The sequence below is a fragment of the Melanotaenia boesemani genome, chromosome 9 (genome assembly GCF_017639745.1).
Source record: "Melanotaenia boesemani isolate fMelBoe1 chromosome 9, fMelBoe1.pri, whole genome shotgun sequence".
Taxonomy (NCBI): domain Eukaryota; kingdom Metazoa; phylum Chordata; class Actinopteri; order Atheriniformes; family Melanotaeniidae; genus Melanotaenia; species Melanotaenia boesemani.
Window position 1 is genome coordinate 19,254,336 of NC_055690.1, and position 25,369 is coordinate 19,279,704.

Here is a 25,369-nt window from a genome sequence, read left to right on the forward strand (position 1 = left end):
ACGTGTTTAACGTGTTATTAAAGTCAAGCCTAACCTCTCTCCTCCCCTGAAGGTGCTATGTCTGACACAACACACGGGGGTCTCAGCTTCTACATGATCCTGGTGGGAGTCTTAGCTCTAGTGACGGTCTGTGGCTGTGCTGCCTGCGTCTTCATCCTCTCACACCTCCATCGAAAGCGGAAAAAACAGCAGGCAGTCCCACAAGAAGAAGGCATCAACAACCAGAGGGAGTTTGTCAACCTCATCAGAAACGTGGACCGTCCTGTGCCCCTTCAGCCCCCTGCTGCCCCTTTCGCACACACACCAACCCCTGCACCCGTCTCACATTGCTGTGAGGAGATTGAACTGACCCTGCCACCCTCTCCAGCTCCTTCACACCTTTCTCCAGCGCTAAAGCCAGCTCATGCCCCCAAGCTGGACATTTCAAACCTAGAGAGGGAGAAGTTGAACCGCTTTCACTACACAGATAATCCAGAACTGGAAGTTTGACCCTGTCCTGAACTTATGAGTCTCTGAGAAGCTCTGCTGATTGAATTTTGCGTCCGTAGCACTTTCTTGCTCACAGGACCTCATCTTCAGTTACTTGCACTGTGTCAATGCTATGATAATTGTGATGGCAAAGGACCTTCACGTGCTCAAATAACTTCCAACATAAGAGCAAAGGCTTCTGTGGAAGGGTTACAAGACTGCATCATCTTTGAGCCTATTGGGGGCTGTAAGAAGTACCAGATGTATGATGCTTGACTGAAAGATTCAACCTAGAGATTTAAAGAGCTGCCTTGGAGTGCCTAAGATAATGCAAGGAGTGAACAGATGATCCTCCTCTGTGGGGGTCTCTAAACATATGTCCTGGTCCACGATGCCATCTGACTGATATGCAGAACCAATTTCTATTTCGTACTGAACTCTGACAGAGATATCAGAGAATTGATGCCTATTTAACACTTGGTGTGTTTATGTGTTTGGTTGTATGTCAGAGTGCCTGAGAGTGGAAGAAAGAATGTATATTATGAGTGTATGTGGGGAAAAAATGAAGTACAGAATATTTACTTACACAAATGAAAACAATGCTGATGTACTTGTCAAAAGGGAGTTCAGACTCCTGAACAAAGGGCTTTTAAGCCATCTGTTTTAAAGCTATACACTGTTGCCTGTATTGTATCTGTAATACTGCGGTTTGTCAAAGATGTATGATTTTTTTCATACCCGTGTGTAAAATAGCTTTTTTGTACATAAATATATTGTACATATTGATGCTTTTTTGTACTGTGATTCTTTCTGGAAGTATCGCTGCATCACTTTGCTTTTTTGTCTCGCTTTCCATTCGGAACAACTAGCACATGTGGATTGTAATAAAAGTGCATTTATCAAATTTCTTTTGCTTCTTACAGCCTCTGATGATTGATTCCCAGAATTAGGGCCAGAAGTCTTTGTAGTCAACGTTAATGATTGGATAACAATGGTATTTGCAAAAAAGACTGAGCTGTTATTATTGTTGTCACAACTCCAAGCAAGAATATATTATCTTGGTACAGTCACATCTTTGTTTCTGTACAGAACCAGTCAAGCGTTTGGACAGACTTTCCCATAAAGCCAAATGGGAAACTGTGTCCAAACTTTTGACTGGTCATGTAAGTATTACCTTGTATTTCAAGTTAATTTCTGTGCTTACTCAACATTTGTGTCCCTCAGTCAAGTCAGCATATGGGTCAAACTTTATTTTTTATCTCAGAGCTTCAGGAGTTCTTATACTGAAATCAAATATGTCAGGCTTTTGACAAAATATAGATATTCATGTTTACAAAAAAGTTGAAATAGTGTGGACAATATGAATAAAAGCATGCATCCATATATCCACCCATCCATTTTCTATACTCACTTATTCCAATGTAGGGTCATGTTAAAGCTGGAGCCTATCCCAGCAATTACCAGGCGAGAGGCAGGGCACACCCAGGACAGGTCCAGTTCATCACAAGGACAACATGGAGAGACAAACAACCACTCACACTCACTCCCAGAGACAATGTAAAATGACTAATTAACCTAACATGCATGTCTTTTGACTACAGGAGAAAGCTGAAACATGCAATAGATTGCTTACAATTTACACTTAATATTTAGTAGAAAATTGTCCAGTTTTACAGTTTCAACATTTAATATTTCTATGTATTGTAATATCAGTTGAATAAGTGTAAATTATTCACAATTGTGTTCGGTTTTATTGTAATTTTACACAACATCCTACAAGGCATAAAAATGCCTAGGAATAAAGAAATGTTGCATGATATTTAAAATGACAACAATAATAAAACAATAATAGCTCCTGCAGGAACAAATTTGATTCTTTTTACTTGCAATTGTTGTTGCACTCTAAAGATAATAGAACAAGTTTCTGCTGCAGAAATTACTGTCAGGGGCTGTTAAAACTAGCTAACTGCTCATTTTAATGCATTTACAATGACAGAAATTATGCAAAACAGTTATTATTGAAACATATTGAGAACAAAGATAATGTCTACATTGTGCTACAGTGTAATGACTGTCAGGCCATGTTGTGATGATTCATGGTAAAGAACAAAATGACAGTGTGTGAAAGGAAAGGTGTTGTGATTTGGGGCAGTCTGACGCGACTGCAGGGTCACGGTGGCGACAGTTAGTGGGCAAATGGATACAACAAATGTGACCTTTGTCCTGTGCAAACAGCAGCAGACTGGAAATGGACACAGGCATCCTGTCACCATGATGGTGAGGGAGGAAACGTAGGAAGTAGTTTACACACACATATGCGCACATGTGATTTGTAAACTTTCTCTACACTTGCTGTGTACTGCAGTCTGTAGATTATAATGTTTACATAGAGACTTTCCCCAATTCCACAGATATCTTTAATCTCTCATTTATCTCGGGTGTTGACTGGGATTTTGCTTATGCTCACATTTCACTTTGTTCTCATCACTTTTTTTACTTTGTGTTGGTGTCAAGGTTAAATTATAAAAGGCCTGCTTTTATATTTATTTGAGTTCCTATTTGAAATACACATAAACTTGACAGAAACCTCAAAGACACTAAGTTTTTCAGGCTTCTTGGCAGCTTATCAATACAGGTACAAATAAAACTAATCTACAGCATCTACAGCAGTTGTGTGTGTGTGTACGTGTATGTGTGTGTGTGTGTGTGTGTGTGTGTGTGTGTGTGTGTGTGTGTGTGTGTGTGTGTGTGTGTGTGTGTGTGTGTGTGTGTGTGTGTGTGTGCTGTCTTACAGAGACATCTTGTGGCCACAAGTACACAAACTTAAAACCTGAGTTATATGGTGCTGTAGGTGATTGTGGTTGAAATCTCATGATATTACTATAATTTTAACTATCAGAATTGTTTTATGTCAAAATTTTGAGAAATAATACATTTTTGCACGAACAGTAACAACATTGTCAAAACATAAGAATGTGGAAGACCAAGTGGAAAAAAACTTTTTCTTGACTCACACTATAGTATTATATCAGCTTTTCTTAAAATGTAATGTTTTGGAGAGACACACACCCACACATGGACAGGAGTTAAAATGATCTTGTTTGAATGCTGCATTTTGATCAAGGACATGGTAGCGCTGATGTAGAACAACTTATAGAAGTACATTACATGATGCGTTTGCTTGCACTCTGACGTGAGGTTTATCCGGGTAAAGGTCAGCTAATACTGAATATTTGTTATTATTTAAATGTCTGTTCTTGGGGTGGCATCTGGGTGGCCCCACAAAACACTTTCTTTATCTTACGTTGTAGTTAACCAATTTCCCTGACTGGCGTTTGTGTTTGGACAGGTGGTTATATTGTTGCTGTCTGTGTCAGACCCCAGTTCATCAGCAGAAAACAATTTTTCACTTCATTTATGCAGATGCTGAAAGCTCAGAAGAAGGTCATATCAGTGGTTTTTTGCAGACAAGTCAAAGGACTTTTTTTTTTTTTTGGTTAAGAGACTTACAGTCACATCTTCTTCAGGTAATTGAGACCTATGTTCCCATAATGAAATTCAACTTTGAAGAGATTCAAGTATGAATGAGAAAAAAAAATTAACAAAAAAGTCAGCTAAAAATGTATTTGAATGTGTCTTAATCAATGTTTTGTGCCCCTTATAATTTGTAGATTGAGTTAGTTATGCCAGGATGTCACGGTGGACAGACACAGACATCCTTAGTGATACAGTCTTGAGGGATACTAGATCAGAAGTCTAGATGGTGAGAGTCATTTTCCTGTGAGACACATCTCCTTGGTAGCGTTTTTTGTATTTTTTTTTTTACTGTTACTGCTTCTATAATAACCTTCATGCTTTGCTTGTTTTTTTGTATTTAGGTTATAGAAATGAACATGGAATCCTCAGACGTGTGCCAAACATTCGGCCTTCTGAAAAAAAACTGAAAATCATCAAACAGTGTTCAAATTGTGAGTTTGGAATAAAAGAGAAGCTCTGTTGTCATTGTAAAGTGGGTACAGCAGTACTACACAAAAACTCCTGTGTGTGAAGCAATCACATTGCACTTCAATTAAGAGTATTATAAAAAGCATCCATGTCTTTGGCATTTTATTGTTTCACAGATTTCCCAGAAGCACCACATTGAAAATATTGAGCTTTTTGCTGATTTTAATTCATTCTTTGTCTTTGAGTAACAGAGGAAACAAACATACCTCAATAGAAAGTGTACTTTACCACAGTGGTTTTAACCACACACATTACACATGAATATCAAGGTATTCTATTCTATTTTATTTAGCTTTGATTCTGGCTCCTCACCAAATAAATTATGTTGACTCACTCTAAAGCATTTCCACATGTCAACCTTTATTCTTTTTTGTCCCTAAAGCTGTGATTGAAGACACAACCACAGTTTGCGCTGTTTTCTGTCAGGGTAGCCTGAGTGCTATCTCTTTCAACAGAGTAATGAGTGGCAGTAAGGACAGTCAATCCCACTGGCAAAAAACTAAAAAGCAGATCTAATACTATCATCTGAAATTTATTGAAGGCAGAAGGTAGAGCTGCCAATTTGCAGATAATCAGATCTGCTTGGGGGTTTCTATTTATCAGTAGATATTGAAAACATATTGACAATATAAATTTCTTTTTCCCCTTGTGAGTAAATGAATTTGAGTATATAGATAATTTAATTTACTTATGGTGTAAAGTCTGGGATTTTTATTGAGCCAAATATCAGTTCTATTATTTTCTTTTCTAAAAATAAATCTTCCCATTGATACATATATTAATCAAAATGCAATACATCACCTCCCACCCTAAAGTCAAAACATTTAATATTAAACCGCACAATATATAATTACAAGTGAACTATATCAGTTACGGTTGCAAATTTCATGTTTTCCTTTTAAAATGTTGAAAGGATTAATTAATCAATTAATCTCTGATAAAAAAAGTGCACATCTTTTTCTCAGATCCAATTTTATTTACCTCAAAACACATAAACACTGGAGAAACAGAGCTGGTACACATGTCATACGACAGAGGATCACAGTATTTAATCAACAGTCAGCAGGCAGAGTTGGGCAACTCCTCCATACATCACAAACTTGAGCTTGAAACACCACCAAGCGAAGCTTGCCCTGGTGGTTGTAATAAAACTGCGGCAGGAAAAAAACAACATTCATTTAGTGTGTGTGTATAATAACTGGTTACATTGTGAATAAATGAAGCTCCAGAAACACAATGGCATGTATATGATGCAAATATGAATTGAATATTAGTCGTTAACATTAACGTTAAGTCACACTGTTGCTTTTAATTATGTAAGTTTTTATGCCATGCGAATGGTGACGTTTCTGCTCTCAGAACTTTTAGGATGATGGTCAAGCTGTGGTAAGTCCCTTTCGATAGGTATGATGGATTGCTTTGTAGAAGTCGCCCATGTTTCCTGCAACGAAGAACTACAAAAAACTACTTCTGTAATTTAACCAACCAATTTAACCAACCAAAATCATGTACGTAATCATGCCAACGTTCAGCCAATCATATAATGTGACGTCGTTGGCAGGCACAGGGCCCCGAACAGATCTGACTACCCGAGCACATCAGGAACCTACACCGTCCCAAGTCTCTGTGGGGCCCTAAGCAAAACTTGAGTTTGGGGCCCTCTATTATCATCAATAATCACGTCAGTGTCAAGTTCTTTTGTTTTTTGTTGTAATAATGAATGATTAAAGATCATTCACACGCTTACCATTAACTTATTTAGTTTTCTAATCTGTCATTATGTATTCACTTGAAAAACTAGATGTGAGAACTTGTTGTTGTTAGATTGTAAGTGATAAAGGTAATGGAATTATCATTATATCAACCAAGTCACTTATAATGAAAAATATTTTTTAAAAATCTATACATAATTATGTAAATGAACAGATGTTCATCTGCTTAACCTCTTAGCCCTTTTTGTCTGTAGGTAAAGTGGTAATGTAAGCTTCAGCCATCCTGTCTTTTAGAGAATGGTAAATTCTCCTTTATAGGCAGCAGCCCCCTGAATACCTGATCAGTCTGAGAGGAATGATGGTCACTCAAACTGCTAATCCATGGTAAAAACTGAAGTTGCTGAGGACGTAGATGCGACATCAACCTCTGTAACCACTGAAGAGGGATGTTTAGGGAGATTTTCGGACTGAATTTCTTTAATTTTTTGTTTAACTTATCAGGTTCAGCCAGCACACTGGAGGATGACAGAGGATGGAGTTAATCCTAAGATAGAAAAATAAACAACAAAAGCCATCCATGTTAGATGTCATACTAGAAAAATGTAAAAATCTTCAGTACCACCGTTTGAAGTAGCAACTAGTATTTGAAACACAAGTGAGACGAGTTTTTTGTTTACAAGGTTTAATAAAAAATAAACAAAAAATGTACACGATCACAAGGTCAAAAAACTATATCGCTTCCAATGTCTCTGGCTTCAGTTTGACTAATTAAGCCTCAACCACAGCATCACAGTGAAGCTGATTTGAACTGGAAGCCCAAACTCAAACCTGTTTTAAGCTTAACATTACCAAATTATGTATTTTATCATATGAATTCTTTCAAAACTAAATAAAAATAACCCCAAATAAAATGATTAATCTTTAATGTTACTATTTTGCTTTCAACTAAAATGATCATAATGTAAAATAATAAATTTGGTTCCAACACTTAGTGTGTTTTTACTTTAAATAAATCTGTCAGATAAACAACTAATAATTGCTTTAGAACTTTTTAAATGATATGCATTTGTATAGAAACAAATTCCTGTAATATGATCGCTTCTTATAGTAATCTTTATTAAATCATTTGACCAGTTTTTTTCCTTACCTGATGCTTTATCCATAATTACATTGTTATTTTAATGTACTTTTATGTTGTTTTATTCTTGTATTTTGTTTTATGAGATATACTGGTTTATTTTGTTTTATTTTATTTTGTTTTATTTTATTTTATTTTATTTTAATGATGGCCTAGGCATTTTATCTGTTTTGGTTTGTGCAGCACATTGGTTAACTGAGGTGTTTTTTTAAAATGTGCTTTATAAATAAATTTGACTTGACTTGACTTATTCTGGGATGGGCCTGGCAAGATGGACTGTCCCTGGACTGATTCACTGCCTCCTTGACGTCAACAGTTACAGTGCTCCTGGGGAAATTTCACATAACTTATGAGCATATTAGCATGGAGTTTAGAGAGGAGAGACAGTAGAATCACTACACCAGCACTGCTGTTTACATAATTTTGTATTTTTGTATAATAACACACTTTTGATAACATATTGTGAAACATGCATTTGAATCATCACTCATAAGTAAAAAATATTAATAATAAAAGATAGTTAAAAATGTTTTGGAAAAATTGTTTTAGAAATTGAACTGCTCTTTTGGGCCCCCTAGTTGTGAAGGAGGCCCTAAGCAGATGTTTAGTTTACTTATGCCTTGGGTCAGATCTGGGTGTAAGCTTAAATTAATTTTTAATGTGTGGATCAATTAAAACTGTATTGCAACTTGCAAGAAAAGAGAATTACTTCAGAATTTTTAAAGCATCAGCTGTGCAGGTAAAACTGGGAATTAGTTAGCCTTCTGACCGGCAGAACAAGTAAAATTGAAAGTTGGAGCAAACATGCTTAAATTGTTGGTTCATTACAGGAAACCAATCAAATAAAATAAAACTGAATTAAAAGGTTTTTAAATACCAAACCAGAATTCTGCTAGAAGCTTGATGACAAACAAAACAATTTTGTTGAAGTAGATCCTTATGTGGGGTCTTCAGTCAAATTAGAAGAACTTTTAGGCATGCTGTATTTGTTTTTGCTTCTGTGTATAGTTTTGACTCTTTGTTTTGAAGATTCCACAGTAAATTAAAGCTAATGGGCATTTTACTTTACCTTTTATTTCATGCAAGTACTCCACACATTACTCATCTTACTGAGTAAATGCTCATCTCAACAAAAACATAAGATTAACTTACGGTATAGCAGTGCATGTCAGAGGAAAATATATATATACCGTATTTCTACTTTGAAAAAAGAAATGAAAAGTAGACCTCTTTAAAAGTTACATGTTTCTATCAAATATTAGATAAAGAACTAAATAAACCTACTAAAATCAAGCTTAAAAACCAGCCAGACATCTTGTCATATTATTATTTTTTTTATCACACATATATATAATTCTTGCTCTTATATTTTAATTACTTTATAGACCAGATCCAAATACATATAAAATCTTTTTTTTTTTTCTTGATTTCTTACATCTAATAATATAACTTGAGATAAAAGTATTAAGTCAAACACTTTGGCCGTTAAATCGGGGTGTGTTTTTCCACAGTCGTCCAGTAGGTGGCACTGTCGAGAAAAAGAAAAAAAGGCCTTGGGTCTGCAGAGTGCTCCATGGGTGATGAACTTGCAGCGCCCCCACAGGCCGAGCCCGTTACCACAGGACAGCCCTATGTTAAAAAGAAGGAGGTGTGTATTCCTGTTCCTTCGCTGCAATAGCCGTTTGGCTAACCGAGATTAAACTCAGTTTTTGTCGGTGGACAGTAAAACAGGTACGATTTAAAATGCAGCCGCAGCTAAATGTGTTGTACATTTTTTATTCTTGGTCTTATTGTTGTTCATTAGCTGTAATTTAAATATTGGCAATAGATTTGCAGATTAGCTTAGCAGAATTAGCTACTATGCTAAAGCAGCACAACATAGGCCTAGGCAACATGCTCAATCAAGCCCCATGTGTGCAGTGACCAAATCCATTTAACTGTGGAAATTGCGATATTCCACATCGTGGTGGGTTTTAAGATAACCTCATAGGTTGCAGATTACTAAATTGAATATATAGTAAATGAACTAGCTTGACAACGTTGATGTCGGATAGTTAGCTAGGTTAGCCCATGAGTTTTACACCGTTGAGGTGTTGAAATTAATGTAAACGAAAACATGTCCTGAATAAGGAGGACACGTGTCACTTTTTCAGTATATGAGAAGGCACTTTAATGGCAATTATATTTGGCATCAGCAGTACACTTGCTGTATTCATAACTATGCTCTGTTTCATCTGTTCACCCCCGTCGTCACTATTGCCCCCAAAATAAGATCTGAAGTTGTCAATAAATAATTGAAATTCAAAATTTGTAATTCACCTATCACAAGTGTATTCAACTTTTAACCGTCAGAGAAATTGAGTGACAACTCTTAACAGATCCTAAAGTACTTGCTTTATAGTGTTTGTGTGTGTAAAGCTTTCTTTAGTATCTTTTCCAGGATTACTCAATTCGGTCCTACACTGCTGCAATACAATCCAGCAGGTTTTTCCATGTATCCCTGCTTCCACACATCTGACTCAAATTAATGAGTCATTGTGCAGAACTTTATAGGCTGTTAGATCCATTTAATTTGATTAAGGTGTGTTGAAGCAGGAATACATTAAAATGCTGCCCTAGTAGGATGGAATTGAGTAACCGTGACCTAGTTGTCTATGCCAGTCATCCAGATGAAATGTGTATTTAACCTGTTACAGAGCAAAGTGAAATATGAGTCTGTCTACACACACACTTATGATGAAACGCCCTGAAAAACACAACATCTTCTAACTACAGATGGTGGCACAGTGTGATTGTGTTCTTTCAAAGGATAAATGGAAAAAAAAACATCATGTAGACCGCTATAAAAAGATATTGCCCCTTTTTGGAATATAAAGAAATGTTAAGAGAAAGAAAAAATAGGTCTGTTAGGTAGGGGTTATGACTGGTTGTTTGCTGAGAATTACTCATCTTTGTACTAAAATCAGGCCATTTTAATTGTCTTTTTAGAAGTTTATTTTAAATTGTGTGCTGTCACTCAGAAAAATGTAAGTTGTCCACTATTTTTGAGCATTTCAATCAAATACTAGAATGTTTTTTGGTGATTAGAAATGCTGACTGCACCCTCAGGTTGTCTGGCCCAAGATGTTTCATAGTGGCAAAAATTTTGATTGCAAATAATTTGGTCAGTGTTGATAATGCATTTACTTTCCTTAAAAAAATCTACCAAAATTTCTGTCCACTATTTGATTCTAACTAAATAAACCATGCTATGGCCAGGCAGCGAGAGACTTTAGCTTTTGAAGGGTTATGAAGGGGTCGACACTGTGAAGAAATCGGTTGTGGTGGCTTTATGTTACTGAACAGAAGGAGACAAAAACATAGAAAACATAGTCCTACACTTACCTCCTCTTGCTTTCTCTTTCTTCTTTCTTATGTGTTCCTTTTGTATTCACCTGTGTACAGCAGCCGTGCCCCGTCGCGCCCCCACCCCCAGCGGTGCCGTCATGTGGCAGGAGGCCCGCAAACACGAGCGCAAGCTCCGTGGCATGATGGTGGACTACAAGCGCCGCGGTGAACGCCGTCGAGAGTACTATGAGAAGATAGTAAGAGACTTTTTCACCTTACTCTGTAACTTACATTTTTTTTGTATAGTATTATTCAAGTATTATTGAAGTAACAGTGTGGCTTTTGAACAGGATGGCTGAACAGTTTTGATTCTCTGTAATCAAACTGATGTAAGCACTCTATTCTGTTTATTTACTTTTCTCAGACCATCTTGTTGTATTAGACAGTATTTGACTTTGTTTTGACAGAAAAAAGATCCAGCCCAGTTTCTCCAGGTTCATGGCCGATCCTACAAGATCCACCTGGATCCTGCTGTGGCATTGGCTGCAGAAAGCCCTGCAAACATGTGAGTAAAAATCTCACATAAGCATTCTCAAATAAAGGTGTGCAATATCGTATAACTTGCGGTAATACTGGTAGATTTTTTTTGACACCAGTAGAAAATGTAAAACTGGCGTGAAAGCATGTATTGTTCTTATTCTTCTCAATGAGAAACAAAACTGCCGTAGACCCCTCCCGCAACCATAAGTGCTCACAGGAAGCTGGTGTGGTGTTGAAATAAGTACTTCAGCTGTAAAACCATGAAACAAACCCTTCGGCAGGAGTGCTTATTACAACACAACACCGGGCCTCTTGCACCAGTCCCCCAGTAGCTACATTTTCTTCGTTAACAGCATGGAATTGCAGAGGCTTTATGCTGCTGTTTGTCTTATGTCTAGTTGGGCAAACAGTGTAAGGATTTTACAAAGGCTGTGACCTATTGTTTTGGTCAAACACATTAATATCGTCTGTGATATTGTTATTATTTATTATATATTGATTATCGTGATATAATTTTTTGGTGATATCACCCACCCCCACTCTTAACCAGCATACTTACCATCAAACACCAGAGATGCTCACAGATGATTGGATTTTGATCTTCACACTATACCTCTTCTTACTTTTTATGTAAAGGATGCCATGGCAGGGTGATGCCAACAACATGATTGACAGATTCGATGTCAGGGCTCACCTGGACTACATCCCCACCTACACTCCTCCTCTGCTAAGCACATCGTAAGTCTAGAAATTGTTTTTAATCACATTCACAATCACAGTGTAGGCCTAATGCCACTGTTTATGATGATATGATTTCCTTTCTTATGATTACACATTCTGGGGACATTCTCCTCATAATGTTATGTTTAAGGAGAGATTGAAGTATAAAATAGAAACACGCCAAATATGTGTTGTGTACAGGGGAAACACAAGTTTACGTTTAGATTTTTCTTGTTTCTAATGGTTTTTTTTTAGTACAGAACACTGAGCATTGCCTATAGATCAGGATTAAAAATTGACTAATCGATTTGAATTGAATAAAATTTAATCAACCTTATATTGATTAATGATGATTGATAATGATTTATTTTTTAAATGGCACTTGTAATACCTTTTTTTTTTTTTTTTTGGGACACCCTATAATAAAAATTCAAATTGTAAGACTGAAAAACCATCAGAAACCTAATAAACTTGAAGGATAAATGGATTATGTTCACAGCTGTGTCGAGGCTCCTCAGTATCAGCTTCACTTGATACTGAGGATACACAAGATTGCGCCAGATTTGGATTTTTTAATTCACTATTGGGTTACTTTCACCTGTAAACCTTTTAGCAGCTCACATTAGCAGTTTTACATTTTTTTAAATATCATGATGAGAACTGGGTTGTAATATTATAATTTCATACGTTTAACTTCCATACAGGTAAATAAACTGAATGTAAATATTACGGTACTACTGAATAATGTAGGTATACATGAACTCTGCAACAGCTAACTTTTCCATTACAGTGTTAATATGACACGTGACAATGACTACATAATTGACATAACATAATTTACACATCACAGACGCTGTGCTGTCATGTCTCAATTCTTCATAGCTGACTAAATTTCAATAAATGACTGTAATGCGGTGATAAAAAAGAAAAAAGTAAAACTTTTAAAATGCCCCGATGAAAACTGTGGAGTCACTCTAAACTTAACGTTCATATCTAAGCTAATGTGTTGATGTTAATAAAACCTACAAATAATATTGGACGGTGGACTTCAGCTGTGCTTGTTCCCGCGATGTACATGACTTTCTCAGCATAACACACAGCAGGATCGAGTGTGTCATCAAAGCCAAACCAGGAGAGGGCAACACAGAGAGCCCCTATGACCTGCTGCCATGTAAATTGGATAAATAAGATCAGACTGTTTTGTTTTTAATTAAAAAACATTAACCTGTTCTAGAGGAAATGGAACCTGAAATGACTTCTGCTATGACTTGGGATTGTTTAGAAACCCAGTTAAACATGAATTAACTTGACCTTGTATGCGGGGGTGTTGGGTCTTGTAGGGAGGCCGGTACAATAAAATGGTAGGGGAAACACTGGACCCTTTTCGTAATTTATACATACGTCACTGGCTCATGCTTGGAACTGCTTCTGCCCGTCAGAAGGCTAAGCAGTCTATTGAAATATGTAGTGGGTTCGTCTTTACTGAGGAAATTGTGTATTTCACTGTACGTGAACAGGGAATGCGTTTTTACCGGTTTTCCAAGAAGAAACACCAGCAAACAGCCTGGATTCATTCCATCAAACAGGAAAAATTGCCCAGGAACTGGTTAAGCAGGGCTGACTTTGTCTACTTAATATACTTTTTACAGCGATGGACTCACGCTGCCTCCTATTCGGGCTGCTTTCTCTTGACTTCTCCACGTCTTTATTGAATTTACACAGACAAATAGGGACTAAGTCAGCACTTGTGAACATAAACTCAGCTTCAGTCAGAAGCTAAAAAGTGCTCTGTGTGTTGAGAAATTAATAAGTGGTAAAGACGATAAAAAACATTCTGCTCTTTGTCTCATACAGCACCCCAGAGCAAGAGATGGAGGAGAGGAAATGTAATTATGAGCGTTACAGAGGTCTGGTTCAGAATGACTTTGCCAACAGTGAGTATTTTCATGGAAATTAAGCAGAGATGAACCACTGTTTAAACACACACAACTGTCTACCTGTATTCATTATACAGCTACACCTGGTTACCTGCTCTCTCAGTGGGTATATTTTTTAGTTCTGTTTCACTAAGTCCCTGCTGTCCTCCTACAGTCTCCGAAGAGCAGTGTTTATACCAGATCTACCTGGACGAGCTCTACGGTGGCCTATCGAAACCAAATGAGGATGAGAAGAAAAAGTATGTGAATGTTGAAGTAGCTTCCTCCTTCTACTGTTTGCCTGCTTTAGGATTTACATGGATCATATATTAATAAATCATCCTTACATTGAGCAGACTGGCGGAGAAAAGAGCCACAATTGGTTACACATACGAGGACAGCACTGTGCCGGAGCCTGAGCCCCAGTCAGACAAAGATGAAGACAATTCAGAGAACAGTGAATCTGAAGAGGATGAGGGCATCCCCGACATTGGTGAGGAAATGTGACTGGCAATGAGATTCACATCGGTGAAAGTAAAGCTTTAGAGACAAAACAAAAAAGTGTTTTAATGAGATTTTAGGCATTTATGAATGGGCATCAAGGTATAAAAGCTGTCTTCAGTTGGTTAAAAAAAAAATTATCTGAAGAGAAGCTTACCTAACTGCTTGTGAATGCTTGAATGTTGCTATTCAGAATGATTTACGGGTAATGGTTAATGCTAGAGGACTGTTTTATTTATTTATTCAAATTTCTCTACTAAAAATGGAAAGTTCTTCTGTGTAAACTCAAAGTCTGAGATTAAGACACGCACCTCCGACTAAAATAAAGCATCATCACCAGTTTTGTGAGGAAAAAACGTTACTGATAAGTTACTATAAGATGAATTTAGTTTTTGTTTTGGGTGAGTGATATGACTGAAACTGGAGAATACACTCAATGTTTGAGTAGAAGTTGCTGTTTTGTGTTGTGACCACGTGCAAGAGAAGTGGGTCCACAGCTTGAATCGCAGAGTTTTCACTTCTCCTGGCTGACGGTAAAGGAGCAGTCAGTTCACTTAGCCACACACACACGAACGAGCAGGAGACGCAGCAACGGCGAGTCCAAAGAAAACAGGAATAGTTTTAATCTGGAACCACAGACATCACTTTTCCCTCACAGATATAAAAGACAAGAACGTCATGAGAAATGTTCATCATAACCAGAAACTTTTTTTTTTTTATGGTGGCTGTAAGCGGTTAGAATCACGAGAAGCCACAACTTTCAGTAAACTGAGATTATTGTCTATGATTGTTCTGTTTGTAATTTATTCCACTGTATTCCACACGCAGATGGATTTGAAATTCCGTCAAAGGGAACATATTTGAACATTTTGTAAAAAGTAACGGAATAGTTCCTTTTCCAAGTAATTAATTACTTTTATAATGCTGTAACTCGGTTACTAACACTGTTACTTTTTGCAAAAAGTAACTAGTAACTATCATTAATTACTTTTTTAAAGTAACATGCCCCACACAGTTCCTGGTCTACTTACACAGATGTGAAAACGCCTGCTTTGAATAAGAACTAAAAGTAGATGACAATGAAAAATACTTGTATTTCATATCATCATAGATGGCTAATTAAACCTTTTTAATAGAAAACCTTAAATTATGTAAGGCAAATTTTGATCATGTATACACGCCTCTTGGATCTTCTATGTAGAAATTACATGTCAAAACATGACGGCTCTTTAATAGAATACACTTTTTGGCCAAATTGTAGGTTTTTATTGATCTACTGCTGTGAACCAAGGATCTACCTACCTACTACAGTTAGCCCCTCTCCCCCCAAGTAATCGCAAGGTTCCTATTTGACATGTTTGTACAGATGTGGAGGTTGACGTTGATGAGTTGAACCCAGAACAGCTGCTGGACCTAAACAAAATGGCAACTCCTTATGGAATGGCTGAAGGCGACTTTGTCAGGTAACATATTCACTCCCTAAAGCCTGAATTATGAAACAGAAGAATATGTATTATCATTTGAAATTTCAGTTGGACAAACAAAATTCAAACGTATTTTTAAATTAAGATCGATTTAAATTAAAAACGAAGGACTATTTTTCCCTGCAGAGCATCAATAAAGTCATTGAAGACAATTGTAAAATCGTATGAAAAAGGATTTAAAGAAACGTTTTGATAATGTAAGCAGTGTGGACGTCACAGAAGCTATATCAAGTATACATTAGGTGTTTTAAGACCTATTTCTGGAGTAATATCAGACATCCTGCTTCTTTGATTTGTTGTGACAAAGAATCTCTGGAAGTGACTAAAGTAGATTTAATGTTTTAGTGAGTTTTTTCACAGTTTCTTCTTTTATTATTTTTTATGAATGTGCAATTGTATTTACTGTTTTAATGTAAATTATTTAACTTTCTGTCAGGATGTTGAAGAAGGACAAAGAGGAAGTGGAGGCCATTAAACATGCCAAAGCCCTGGAGGCAGAGAAGGCCATGTACTCTGTAAGACTAAATCCACTGGAGAAATTGGCTCTGTGTACTTTTTGTTTGCAACTTCCTTAAGTACATATGACTTTTGCCAGGGCCGTCGGTCTCGCAGACAAAGAAGAGAGTTCAGAGAGAAGAGGCTAAAAGGTAGACAGATCAGCCCACCAAGGTAAAATAACAGAATTTTATCTTGACATAGCTCTTAACTCAATATATGTTTCAAACATGTACATACTTGTCCTGCTGTATTTCAGTTATGCCAGAAGAGACAGTCCAACATATGACCCTTACAAACGGTGAGGAAACATTAAACTTTGCCCCATAAATCCTCCTGATTTAGTCTAAAAGACTAATTTGTGATTTTGTTCTTTTTCAGGCCGGAGTCAGAATCCAGCTCAGAGTCACGGTCACGATCTCGTTCTCCTGGTCCAGAAAAGATCACGTTCATCACCAGCTTTGGAGGCAGTGATGATGAAGCTGCCGCAGCAACACAAACTGCCGCTCCTCAATCTGGCCATGCCCCCTCCAGCTTGCAACACTCTGCAGGTCATAGCAGGGGCTCCCGGTCGGTAACTTTCCATCTTCTTGGTTTTTCTTTGGTTATTTACTCTCTTGCAGTAATTACGTTCATTGACATGACCACAGCTGTTGGTGCTGAGAATTCAAATGGATTTTATGGTTGGTGAGGTGGATCAGTTTTCCAATAAGCTGTCAATAGAAATGGCTGCTGATGAGTAACAAATTTAAACAAACTGTGCATGTGTATAGAGAAAATGTGTTTAGTTGGGTAGTTTTTTTTTACACATTGATTAGTTTTTGTTATGCATGGTACATTATGGAAATGTAGGTAAATGCAGAAAAATGAGATCTGTGTTCATCAGATCTCAAGTTATATAATGTACAATTATTACATGAGGTAGCAGAAGTGTTGTGACAATAGGCTAGGTACTGGGCTGGTATTATTTCTGAAACTTTGTCTGTGCTTGTTCAGGAAACGAAGATCGTCTTCTAGTCACTCCTCTTCTTCGTCCTCTCGGTCCTCATCTCAGTCCTCCTCTCGCTCATCTTCCCGTTCACGTCGAGCCCGACGAGGACATGGGAGAAGGGATGGGCGCCGTTCGCGGAGTCACTCTCGGTCGAGGCGGCGTTCCCGATCACACTCCAGAAGTAGAGGAGGGAATGGAGGAGCTGGATCATGGAGGAGGCATGACCGGACAAGATCACGGTCCAACGATAGAGATAAAGATAGGGACAGGGACAGGGACCGGGACCGAGCCAGAGACAGAGACAGAGACCGAGACAGGGAAAGAGACAGGGATAGGAGACGACATTCAGTTCACAGACGAACAAGGTCAGATTAATCTCCCAACAACACAACAGTTGTTGCTTAACCATTACATCAGTGATCTAATCCTCCCTCACATTTTCCATAGGTCCCGCTCCAGCTCACGGCAAGGTGGTAGTACAAGGCGGGGGGGTCGGAGCAGTGGAGGATATCGTCGGGGAGACAGTGGCAGCCGTAGTCCTTATCAGTCTCCCAGCCGCACACCCCACAGTCCTTCCCCTGCTCACAAAGGGTCCCAGCCTACTGCCACCACCATCTCTGACAAACTGAGAAAGTAAGAATACTTCACATGCACCAGAGAAAAAAATCTGTAGATTTGTACACCAGCAAAGTTGTTGTTATATTATCTATTGATGAAAACTTGTTGTACAATGAGAGTGGTTTTAAAGTGCAGACTCTCAGCTTTAATATGAGGCTATCTTTCAGATGTAGAATCTTCTCAGAAGCTCAAATGTTATTGGAAAAATAAACATCACCATAAATAGCATGTTCATTTTATCACTTGATAGTCTGGAAACTATAGACATGACTAAAGGAGTGTTTTCTTTTTGTGTTGTTTTGACTGGACTTTACAACAGACATTTTCATTTTTGTTTGTTTGCTGGTATTGATGCATTTAGTAGTCTGCAAATGAAATGCTGCTCAGTTCAGTTGTGACCGTGGGATCATTGCTAAATTTTATTATTATACTTAAAAAAATAAAAAAAACTAAACAAAAATATTGCGAATCAAGTGCAATTGGTGGAGAATAATTTAGTTCAACACTGTGCATCAGTAAGAAATGCCAGCCAGGTATTCTTTTTGTTTGTCCCTTATCCATCTATAATCTATACCACTTAGTCCAATTCAGGGTCACAGGGAAGCTGGAGCCTATCTCAGCAATTATCAAGCGAGAGGCAGGGTACACCCTGCACAGGCCACCAGGCTACCGTAGGGCTAACACAGAGACAAAGGACCGCTCACACTCAATCCTAAAGAGAATTCAGAAAGGCCCGTTAACCTAACATGCATGTCTTTGGACTGTGGGAGGAAGCTGGAGTACCTGGATAGGACCCACGCATACACAGGGAGAACATGCACGTTTATTTTTGTTTACTATAACATACATTTTATTTTTTTTAGATTATATATTTTAGCACCACCATTTCACAAACATTGTGACCATCAGTGATTTAGTAGTACATCATAAGTATTTGGTTAGCACTTTCCAGCTATAAATGATTAGGTGGATTAAAATGTCATATTATCCTCAGTATCAGCACCTTGTGGTGAAGCCACTCTATTTTCTCTTAGTCTTTTTTCTTTGATTTGAGTAATGATGTCTCCTGCTGAAATGTGCATTGCATGGCTGAATGTTGTCAAACTTTTCCTGTGTTGATCCACATTGAGGCTTTTTCATGTTGCCATGCTGGTTAGTGCATCTGTGTTTAGTTTTAGTATGGATGGATGGATGGATTGACTTGTGATGTTTTTCTTTTTTTTTTATCTTCCTAATGCATCTTTCTTCATAGTGATGGGCTGTATGTGATTCTTTAACCCTTCCTCCAGTCTTGATATGAATATGCTCCAGTTAAACCAGAGAACCAACACCCCGAACCCATATTCACTATGACTCTTTGTTTTCTAGATGATTGACAAGGTTTTCTTTTTTTTCTGGCCACCCTGTCCACAAATTTATTGTAGTAACTTTTTCTATTTACAGGAAACATTTAGATTCCATTTATAATTTTTCCTTTTCTATGTATTTTAGGGCCCATTCACACCACCATTGTGAATCCACAAACTCCGTGTTTAGCTGTTATGCGCTATAAACCAAAGTTGTTCTGCATTAAGCAATAGATGAACCATTTTTCGTCTTCATTGTGTGTCTCGGCCTCTTCTTCAGTAATTTTGGGTGCAGCACCGCTTTTGGCGGAGGTTGGAACACATTATTTAAAAGGTCTCATTTGTTTGAGTAGTGAAGCGTGAACAAAATCTCTAGCCAGAAGAAAGTTGCACCCCTAAACTGAACAAAGTTCCCAATCAGACCAAGTCTAGCAGACAATCCTGGTGTGAATGCACCCTTAGTGTCAAAGAAAAATAACAATACGTGACTGAACTTAATATATATTTTTTTAATCAATAGAACTTTATAGTAAACCCCTTAAGATTCACATGTATTGGAAGGTTAATATTTCGCTATGACATGATGTCTTTTTTTTTTTCCTCTTTGTTTCCCCTGTCGTCTCCTCAGGCCTGACACTGCGGGTGGTAAAGAGACGGGAGCTGCCAAAGTCAGTAAGAATTTGATCTAGCTGCGTTTCTTGCTAAAGCCTACGCCTCCCTCATCCCTGACAGGCTGACATGGTTGTCCATCAGACTGGGATGTAGAAGCCATTGTTGCCCACAGGCAATAAAATGATTGCTTTTTAAACTTCCACCCAAAACGTGGACATATTCTACAGTCAAAGCCCATCTCTGCTGTAAATTTACAGTCTTATTGCAGTCTTGCAAACGATGAAACATTATTGAATTAATGCTGCCTTTTCTGTGTGAAGTGAACGTTTGGGCTATAATGTTGGTTGGTATGTATGGTGAGTGCATGTATACTGCACAAATGTGCGTGAGTCTGCAGTGTCTTTTTATGTTTCTGTTTGTAGGCTCAAATCTGCTGCAGGGTGTCACTTCTGTGGCCTTGAAATGAATGAGATGACTAATTTCATTAAGGGCTGTTTGCCATATCATAACATGTAGAGATTTGTTACCCAGTCATACCGTTTTTTTTTTTTGTTTTTGTTTGTTTTTTAAGTGATAGACAAAGTTATATAAGTCTTTGACCAACAGTATAGGGATGATCAGCTTTGGATGAGTCATGTGGGCTTGTCTTTTTTTAAATACAAAACAGAAAACAGACATAGGACGAGATATATCAAGAGAAAGCAAACACATTCATTTCCGTAAGGTTTGAGCAATTATCAACACTACAAAAGTTGAGATTTTTATAGAAGCCAGAAATACTGTTACTTTTTACCGATCAAACTTCTCAACCTGCTACCTGGAAAAGAAGAAATGGTACAAGCAGGGTCAAACAGGAACTAGAAGTTTTGATGTGCCTTTCTATAAAGCATGCCTGCAGTGTTGTGACCTGCAGTTTTTCTTGCCTGGCCAGGTCTGAACAACCCACTGATGGGCGTGTCTGTGACTAAACGCCTTGGGCTGTTCCTGAACTTTTCTAAACTTGCCGGACCTGAACTTTCTCGTGTTTCACTCTCTGACCCACTGTTCTCCTTCAGCCATGTTCCTTCCTTTTTATCTCTGACAGTAGTGTGTATGTAAATACATTTTGTAAAGGTTCATGTGACTGGATCCTAGCTTGCTGCTTAACTATCCTACAGCAGCGGTTTGTCTGTCCACACAGTTTGTGTGTTTGTTGACTCAACAAACAGCACTTGTAATTAATTTATCCCTCGCCCTTTTTTCTCTTCAGCTGCTACTGTACACAAAGGTGATTGTATCAAATTTGTGTTACCGCACAAACATGCATACATGCACTCTCAAACACTTCTGTTGGACTGTGAAAGGTTGTGCTAACACATTTGTGTGATCTGCAGCCCAAGATGACCCCACAAGAACGGCTGAAGCTTCGAATGCAGAAAGCGCTCAACAAGCAGTGTGAGTGCAACCGAGCAGACTTCATGTGTTTGTGGCTTGGTTTGTCTGCTAGTGAAGAAACCACACATCTTATGTGTGAACATGCTGAAGAGCAACTGTCCAGAAACTGCTGTATAATTAGACTTTAATGTGTTTACGTATGTATTTATTTATTCATCTGTCTGCCTGCAGCCAAGGCGGATAAAAAAGCTGCTCAGGTGAAGATCCAGCAGCAGGAACACAAACGGCAGGTGTGTGTTGTTTCTTTTTTCTGTAGTAGTAGTAGTTTAGAATAATGCAGAAATGGGGTCTCTCTTATGTGCCATCTTTGTTTATCTCAGGAGCGAGAGGGAGAGTTACGAGCCATGGCACGCAAGATCCGTATGAAGTAAGGGGGGGTGGGGGTGTGTGTGTGTGTGTGTGTTGAAGTGGACTGTATGGTATTTGCGTGTTGCAATCGTCTGACCCAGAGGCTCCGTGTTTAGGGAACGTGAGCGGCGTGAGAAAGAGAGGGACGAATGGGAAAGACAGTACGGACGGCAGAGCCACTCGCCTTCTCCCTCCAAATATGGTAAGAGTGAAGGTCTTTAATCAAATGCAACTGTATCAGTCATTAAATAATTTGGTTTGCTGAACATGTGCTGCTTATTGTGTTTTCAGTCTTGCATGCCAACACACAGCCAAAATATTTAACCAGCTAAACCTCTTTCTGATTTGCTGCCATCAGTTTCTGTTGTCAAAGTTTTATAGGCTCTAAGATGTTCAGGCATGCACTTGTTTTCATTGTGTCTCTGTGTCCTCTGTCCCTTAGACCGAGAACACAACTCATACAGAAGGTATGTAAGAAGCCACAAGAATCTCAGCAGTTCCAATAAAGCACAATGAAAAATGTTTGCTTTCTTTTCATATTAATGCACAAATGGTGTCTCAAAGACTCATCAAAATTCCTGCAAATGCATTTTTTAGGTTTCTTGGCATTCTCTTGAAGCACAGATTATCTGTAATGTATAAAGTGTGAGAGAAAGTAAATACTCAAACACCTATTTATTCTTGATACAGATGCAAACTTGTCATGTAGTTTATTTTTCATCTAGAACAAAACTGCACAGAACCCTTTACTAGGAACTTGTTCCCTTTACTGGGTAGAATTTCCTAATTTCTCTAATCAATCTCAATTCTGGGTGCATGAAGGAAAATTTGGAAAAATTACTTAATTATGCTTCATTGCTTCATTGCATCACATGACGGCTGCTCACTTGCGCAAACTCTCAAAACAGTGTTTTTGTGATATCGGGTATTGTTAGAAGGGGGTGTACTGGCGCCTCTAAACCAGGATTATTCAATCAAGTCCCACGAGTGCTGCAGTCCTGCATGTTTCCCTGCTCCAACAAACCAGACTCAAATTGAGTCCTTGTGCACAACTTAATAGGCTGTTGGATCCATTTAATTTGAGTTGGGTGTGTTGGAGCATGGAGATATTGAAAACCTACAGGACTGTGGCCCCTGTGGGACCAGACTGAATAGTCTGGCTCTGTACCAACCTGGACTATTGGCCCATTTTTCTCTACAGAGCTGCCAGTAAGGGTGGGACTCTTTAGACACATTTCCATGAGATTATGATTCGGATGGTTGTGTTTCAAATAATAAACAATTATTGGTGCATCTTTTTTTTTTCTTGTGACTACTTTACTCCTACTTCCTGAATGGAAATGGGGAATGTGGTTTCTCATGTTGTGACAACGAATAATTAGTCTCACTTATTTATTGGTTAATGCAGGACAACTTAGGTTTTCACCACGTAGCTGCATCAAATCCTAGCAGCCTTGGGTTGACCTTATTTCTATCAGAACTTCTACTGCGTTCTTCCGTGTCTGACTGTGAAGAATGTATCCCAGCTAGAGCTGTAAACCCACAATGTCTGGTGTTGAACCCGCAGGGCCATTAAGCCTACAGATCTACGTTTGTAGACGGACCAGTTTGCTTCTTTGATCTGCATCAGTTTGTTTGCGTTTTCACACCAACCTAAGCACACTGGACTGTCTGCATTAAAAGCTAGGAAGTGGAAGTACTTCAGCTTCTAGTCGTGGCTTCGTTTGCTCAGAGTTTAATGCAGGGTTGGTTTTCATACTCGGACATTGTGTCTTATGTGCCCATCACAGTCTAGGCACTGCAATTTTTTATTTTGAGTTTGTATTCTTTAATATTGTTAATAATTAGCAGATAAAGAACTTTTTTTTTTTTTTTTTTTTAACATTTGTACATTGATTCCGAGTTATCCATGTCTGCATGACGATCCACCTAAAAAAACAAAACAAAAAAAACTTACCCTTACTCCCCACCCCCTCTTGGCTGGTCATTTTCATTCTTCATATCACTCTGCAACTGTAGACACAGTTAAAATGTCTGATTTAGCTATTTCAGAAGTACTCAACCCCACTTTTTTTATTGCCAGCCTGGTACTTAATGTGAACATTAACTCGAGCTTTTAACATGTTTCATGCATTACATTGCAAAGACATCACTGACTGACTACTTGAATGTTCATTCCAGATAAAGTGCTTAGTTATTGTGCATACAGAACTAACCTTAAAATTCTGTTTGATTTTTTAAAAAATCCAAACAAAGTGATTATAATTTTTGCATACTTTAATGTGTGCTAACACTGTATCATACCATATATCCATATTGGTGAAGGTACTGATCCAGTTAAATTTAGTTGTCAGGCTCTAGTTTTGAGACCTAAGTAGACAAAGAGTTATATAAGTAGTGCTGGTCAAAGCTGTCTTAACACTTTTGTTTATTAATTCTCAGTCTCTCATACTAATATAGAATTTCACCTGTGAAAGCTAAATACTAATGTTCTGACAAGCCTGATGCCAAAACGTTATTTTAGATCAGTAGTGCTTCAACAATTTCTCTTTATAATCATACTTTTATTGTACATCAAAGTGTCTTGTGACCTTGTGTAGTGATTTTTCTTTTCTTGTTTGTTTCTTCAGGAGATCGCGGTCTCGGTCACAGAGTCCATACTACAGAGACTGAACAAAAAGGTGGAAAATGATTCATCATACAACTGCTGGTTATTGGTACTTGCACTGTCCAGCAAGGAAATATGACATGGAAATATGAAGAAATGGAATGAATAGCTACTGGTTAATAAACCAACATTAAGATACCTGCTTCTGAACCTCTTGTAGAGCTCACATATAGAACAGAAAATGTTGACTGATTCCTTAAATTCACTGATTACAGATGATTTGGTTGGCCACGCTGGGTTTGATTTGCCTTTTCTTTCATTTTGCATCATCTCTGAAAAACTCATGAAATGTTTGGTTTCTTCCCTTCATGCATGCCAACTCTTTTCATGAATAGTTCCTCTGGGGACATTTGTATTTCTTCACAGTATGTAATACTAAGCAATACCTGACATTTTTCCCTGTGTCATCCTGCTGTCATGTTCCTCCACACATTACATTTCTGTAACAGGAAACACTCAAACTTAAGAACATGTTAAACAGGTCTTATGAGCAGGAGATGTATACATGTCAAATTTAAACCACTTTTACGAGCACAGATTTAGTTCATGCATTTACTAGAACTATTACTCTTTTTGTACTCTGTCCTCAGCTGGTTGACTGCAAATGTTTCTTCACATGTGGAATGTTAAATACAGAGAAAAATTAAACATAGTTTGAAATTGTTTAACTTTGTTTCCTGTCTTGAGTTAAATTGCAAAATAAATTACAGAAAAATATTCAAAGTAGTTTGGCAATGTAATAAAAATGCAAACCTAACACCACGGTGTTCTTCAGGCTGGGAGTCGTGTGGGAAGGCATTATTTGCGCCTGCAGCTCGTATATTTCACCAGGAGGTGGCGACAGGTCTCGACTTTCCCTGCAGCCTCTTAAGAGCCGTCCCGTAACTTTTTAGCGTTTCTGTATTTAATGGGTGTGTAAGAGCCACGGCTGGTAAACAAAAAAGCAGAAATGAATGTTACCCTGGTTCCGGTTTTGTTTTTGGAGACACCTGTGAAAAACCAGTGAGGTACTTCCTCTGAGCTGCTGGGGAGGAACTAGATGTTGC

At 38.0% G+C, this 25,369-nt stretch overlaps 2 protein-coding genes across 5 annotated transcripts in view; both read left to right on the plus strand.

Moving 5' to 3' along the window:
- The window catches only part of LOC121646346 (protein jagged-1b), a 53,918-nt gene extending 52,561 nt beyond the window's left edge, over positions 1-1,357 (plus strand). For both annotated transcript variants that reach the window (XM_041995273.1, XM_041995272.1), the window contains exon 14: positions 53-1,357. In XM_041995273.1, coding sequence (XP_041851207.1) covers positions 53-489 — 437 coding nt within the window. In that variant the 3' untranslated portion in view covers positions 490-1,357. The remainder of the gene's footprint in view (positions 1-52) is intronic.
- Positions 1,358-8,931: 7,574 nt separating this feature from the next.
- On the plus strand, positions 8,932-24,991 carry LOC121645609 (CLK4-associating serine/arginine rich protein). 3 transcript variants are annotated; one of them, XM_041994131.1, is made up of 21 exons: positions 8,932-9,054; positions 10,768-10,907; positions 11,118-11,215; positions 11,827-11,928; positions 13,765-13,844; positions 14,002-14,086; positions 14,183-14,319; positions 15,694-15,790; positions 16,248-16,326; positions 16,407-16,480; positions 16,566-16,607; positions 16,688-16,876; positions 17,303-17,662; positions 17,745-17,930; positions 19,890-19,929; positions 21,247-21,307; positions 21,479-21,537; positions 21,628-21,674; positions 21,772-21,857; positions 22,098-22,122; positions 24,286-24,991. In XM_041994131.1, the coding sequence occupies exons 2-21, from the start codon at positions 10,809-10,811 to the stop codon at positions 24,326-24,328; spliced, it is 1,989 nt and encodes a 662-aa protein (XP_041850065.1). In that variant the 5' UTR covers positions 8,932-9,054; positions 10,768-10,808; the 3' UTR covers positions 24,329-24,991. The 3 variants fall into 3 exon arrangements, 2 of the variants coding, with proteins under 2 accessions (XP_041850065.1, XP_041850066.1); XR_006011458.1 differs by lacking the exons at positions 22,098-22,122; positions 24,286-24,991 and having other exon boundaries at positions 19,890-19,933; XM_041994132.1 differs by lacking the exons at positions 8,932-9,054; positions 24,286-24,991 and having other exon boundaries at positions 10,770-10,907; positions 22,098-23,585.
- The last annotated feature ends 378 nt before the right edge of the window (positions 24,992-25,369 follow it).

Excerpts from the sequence above, each read along its gene's own strand:
- LOC121645609 (XM_041994132.1), top strand. The coding sequence starts at position 10,809 with ATGTGGCAGGAGGCCCGCAAACACGAGCGCAAGCTCCGTGGCATGATG. Across the intron at positions 15,791-16,247 it reads GCTGAAGGCGACTTTGTCAG|GATGTTGAAGAAGGACAAAG; the intron begins GTAACATATTCA and ends ACTTTCTGTCAG. Across the intron at positions 16,877-17,302 it reads GGTCATAGCAGGGGCTCCCG|GAAACGAAGATCGTCTTCTA; the intron begins GTCGGTAACTTT and ends GTGCTTGTTCAG.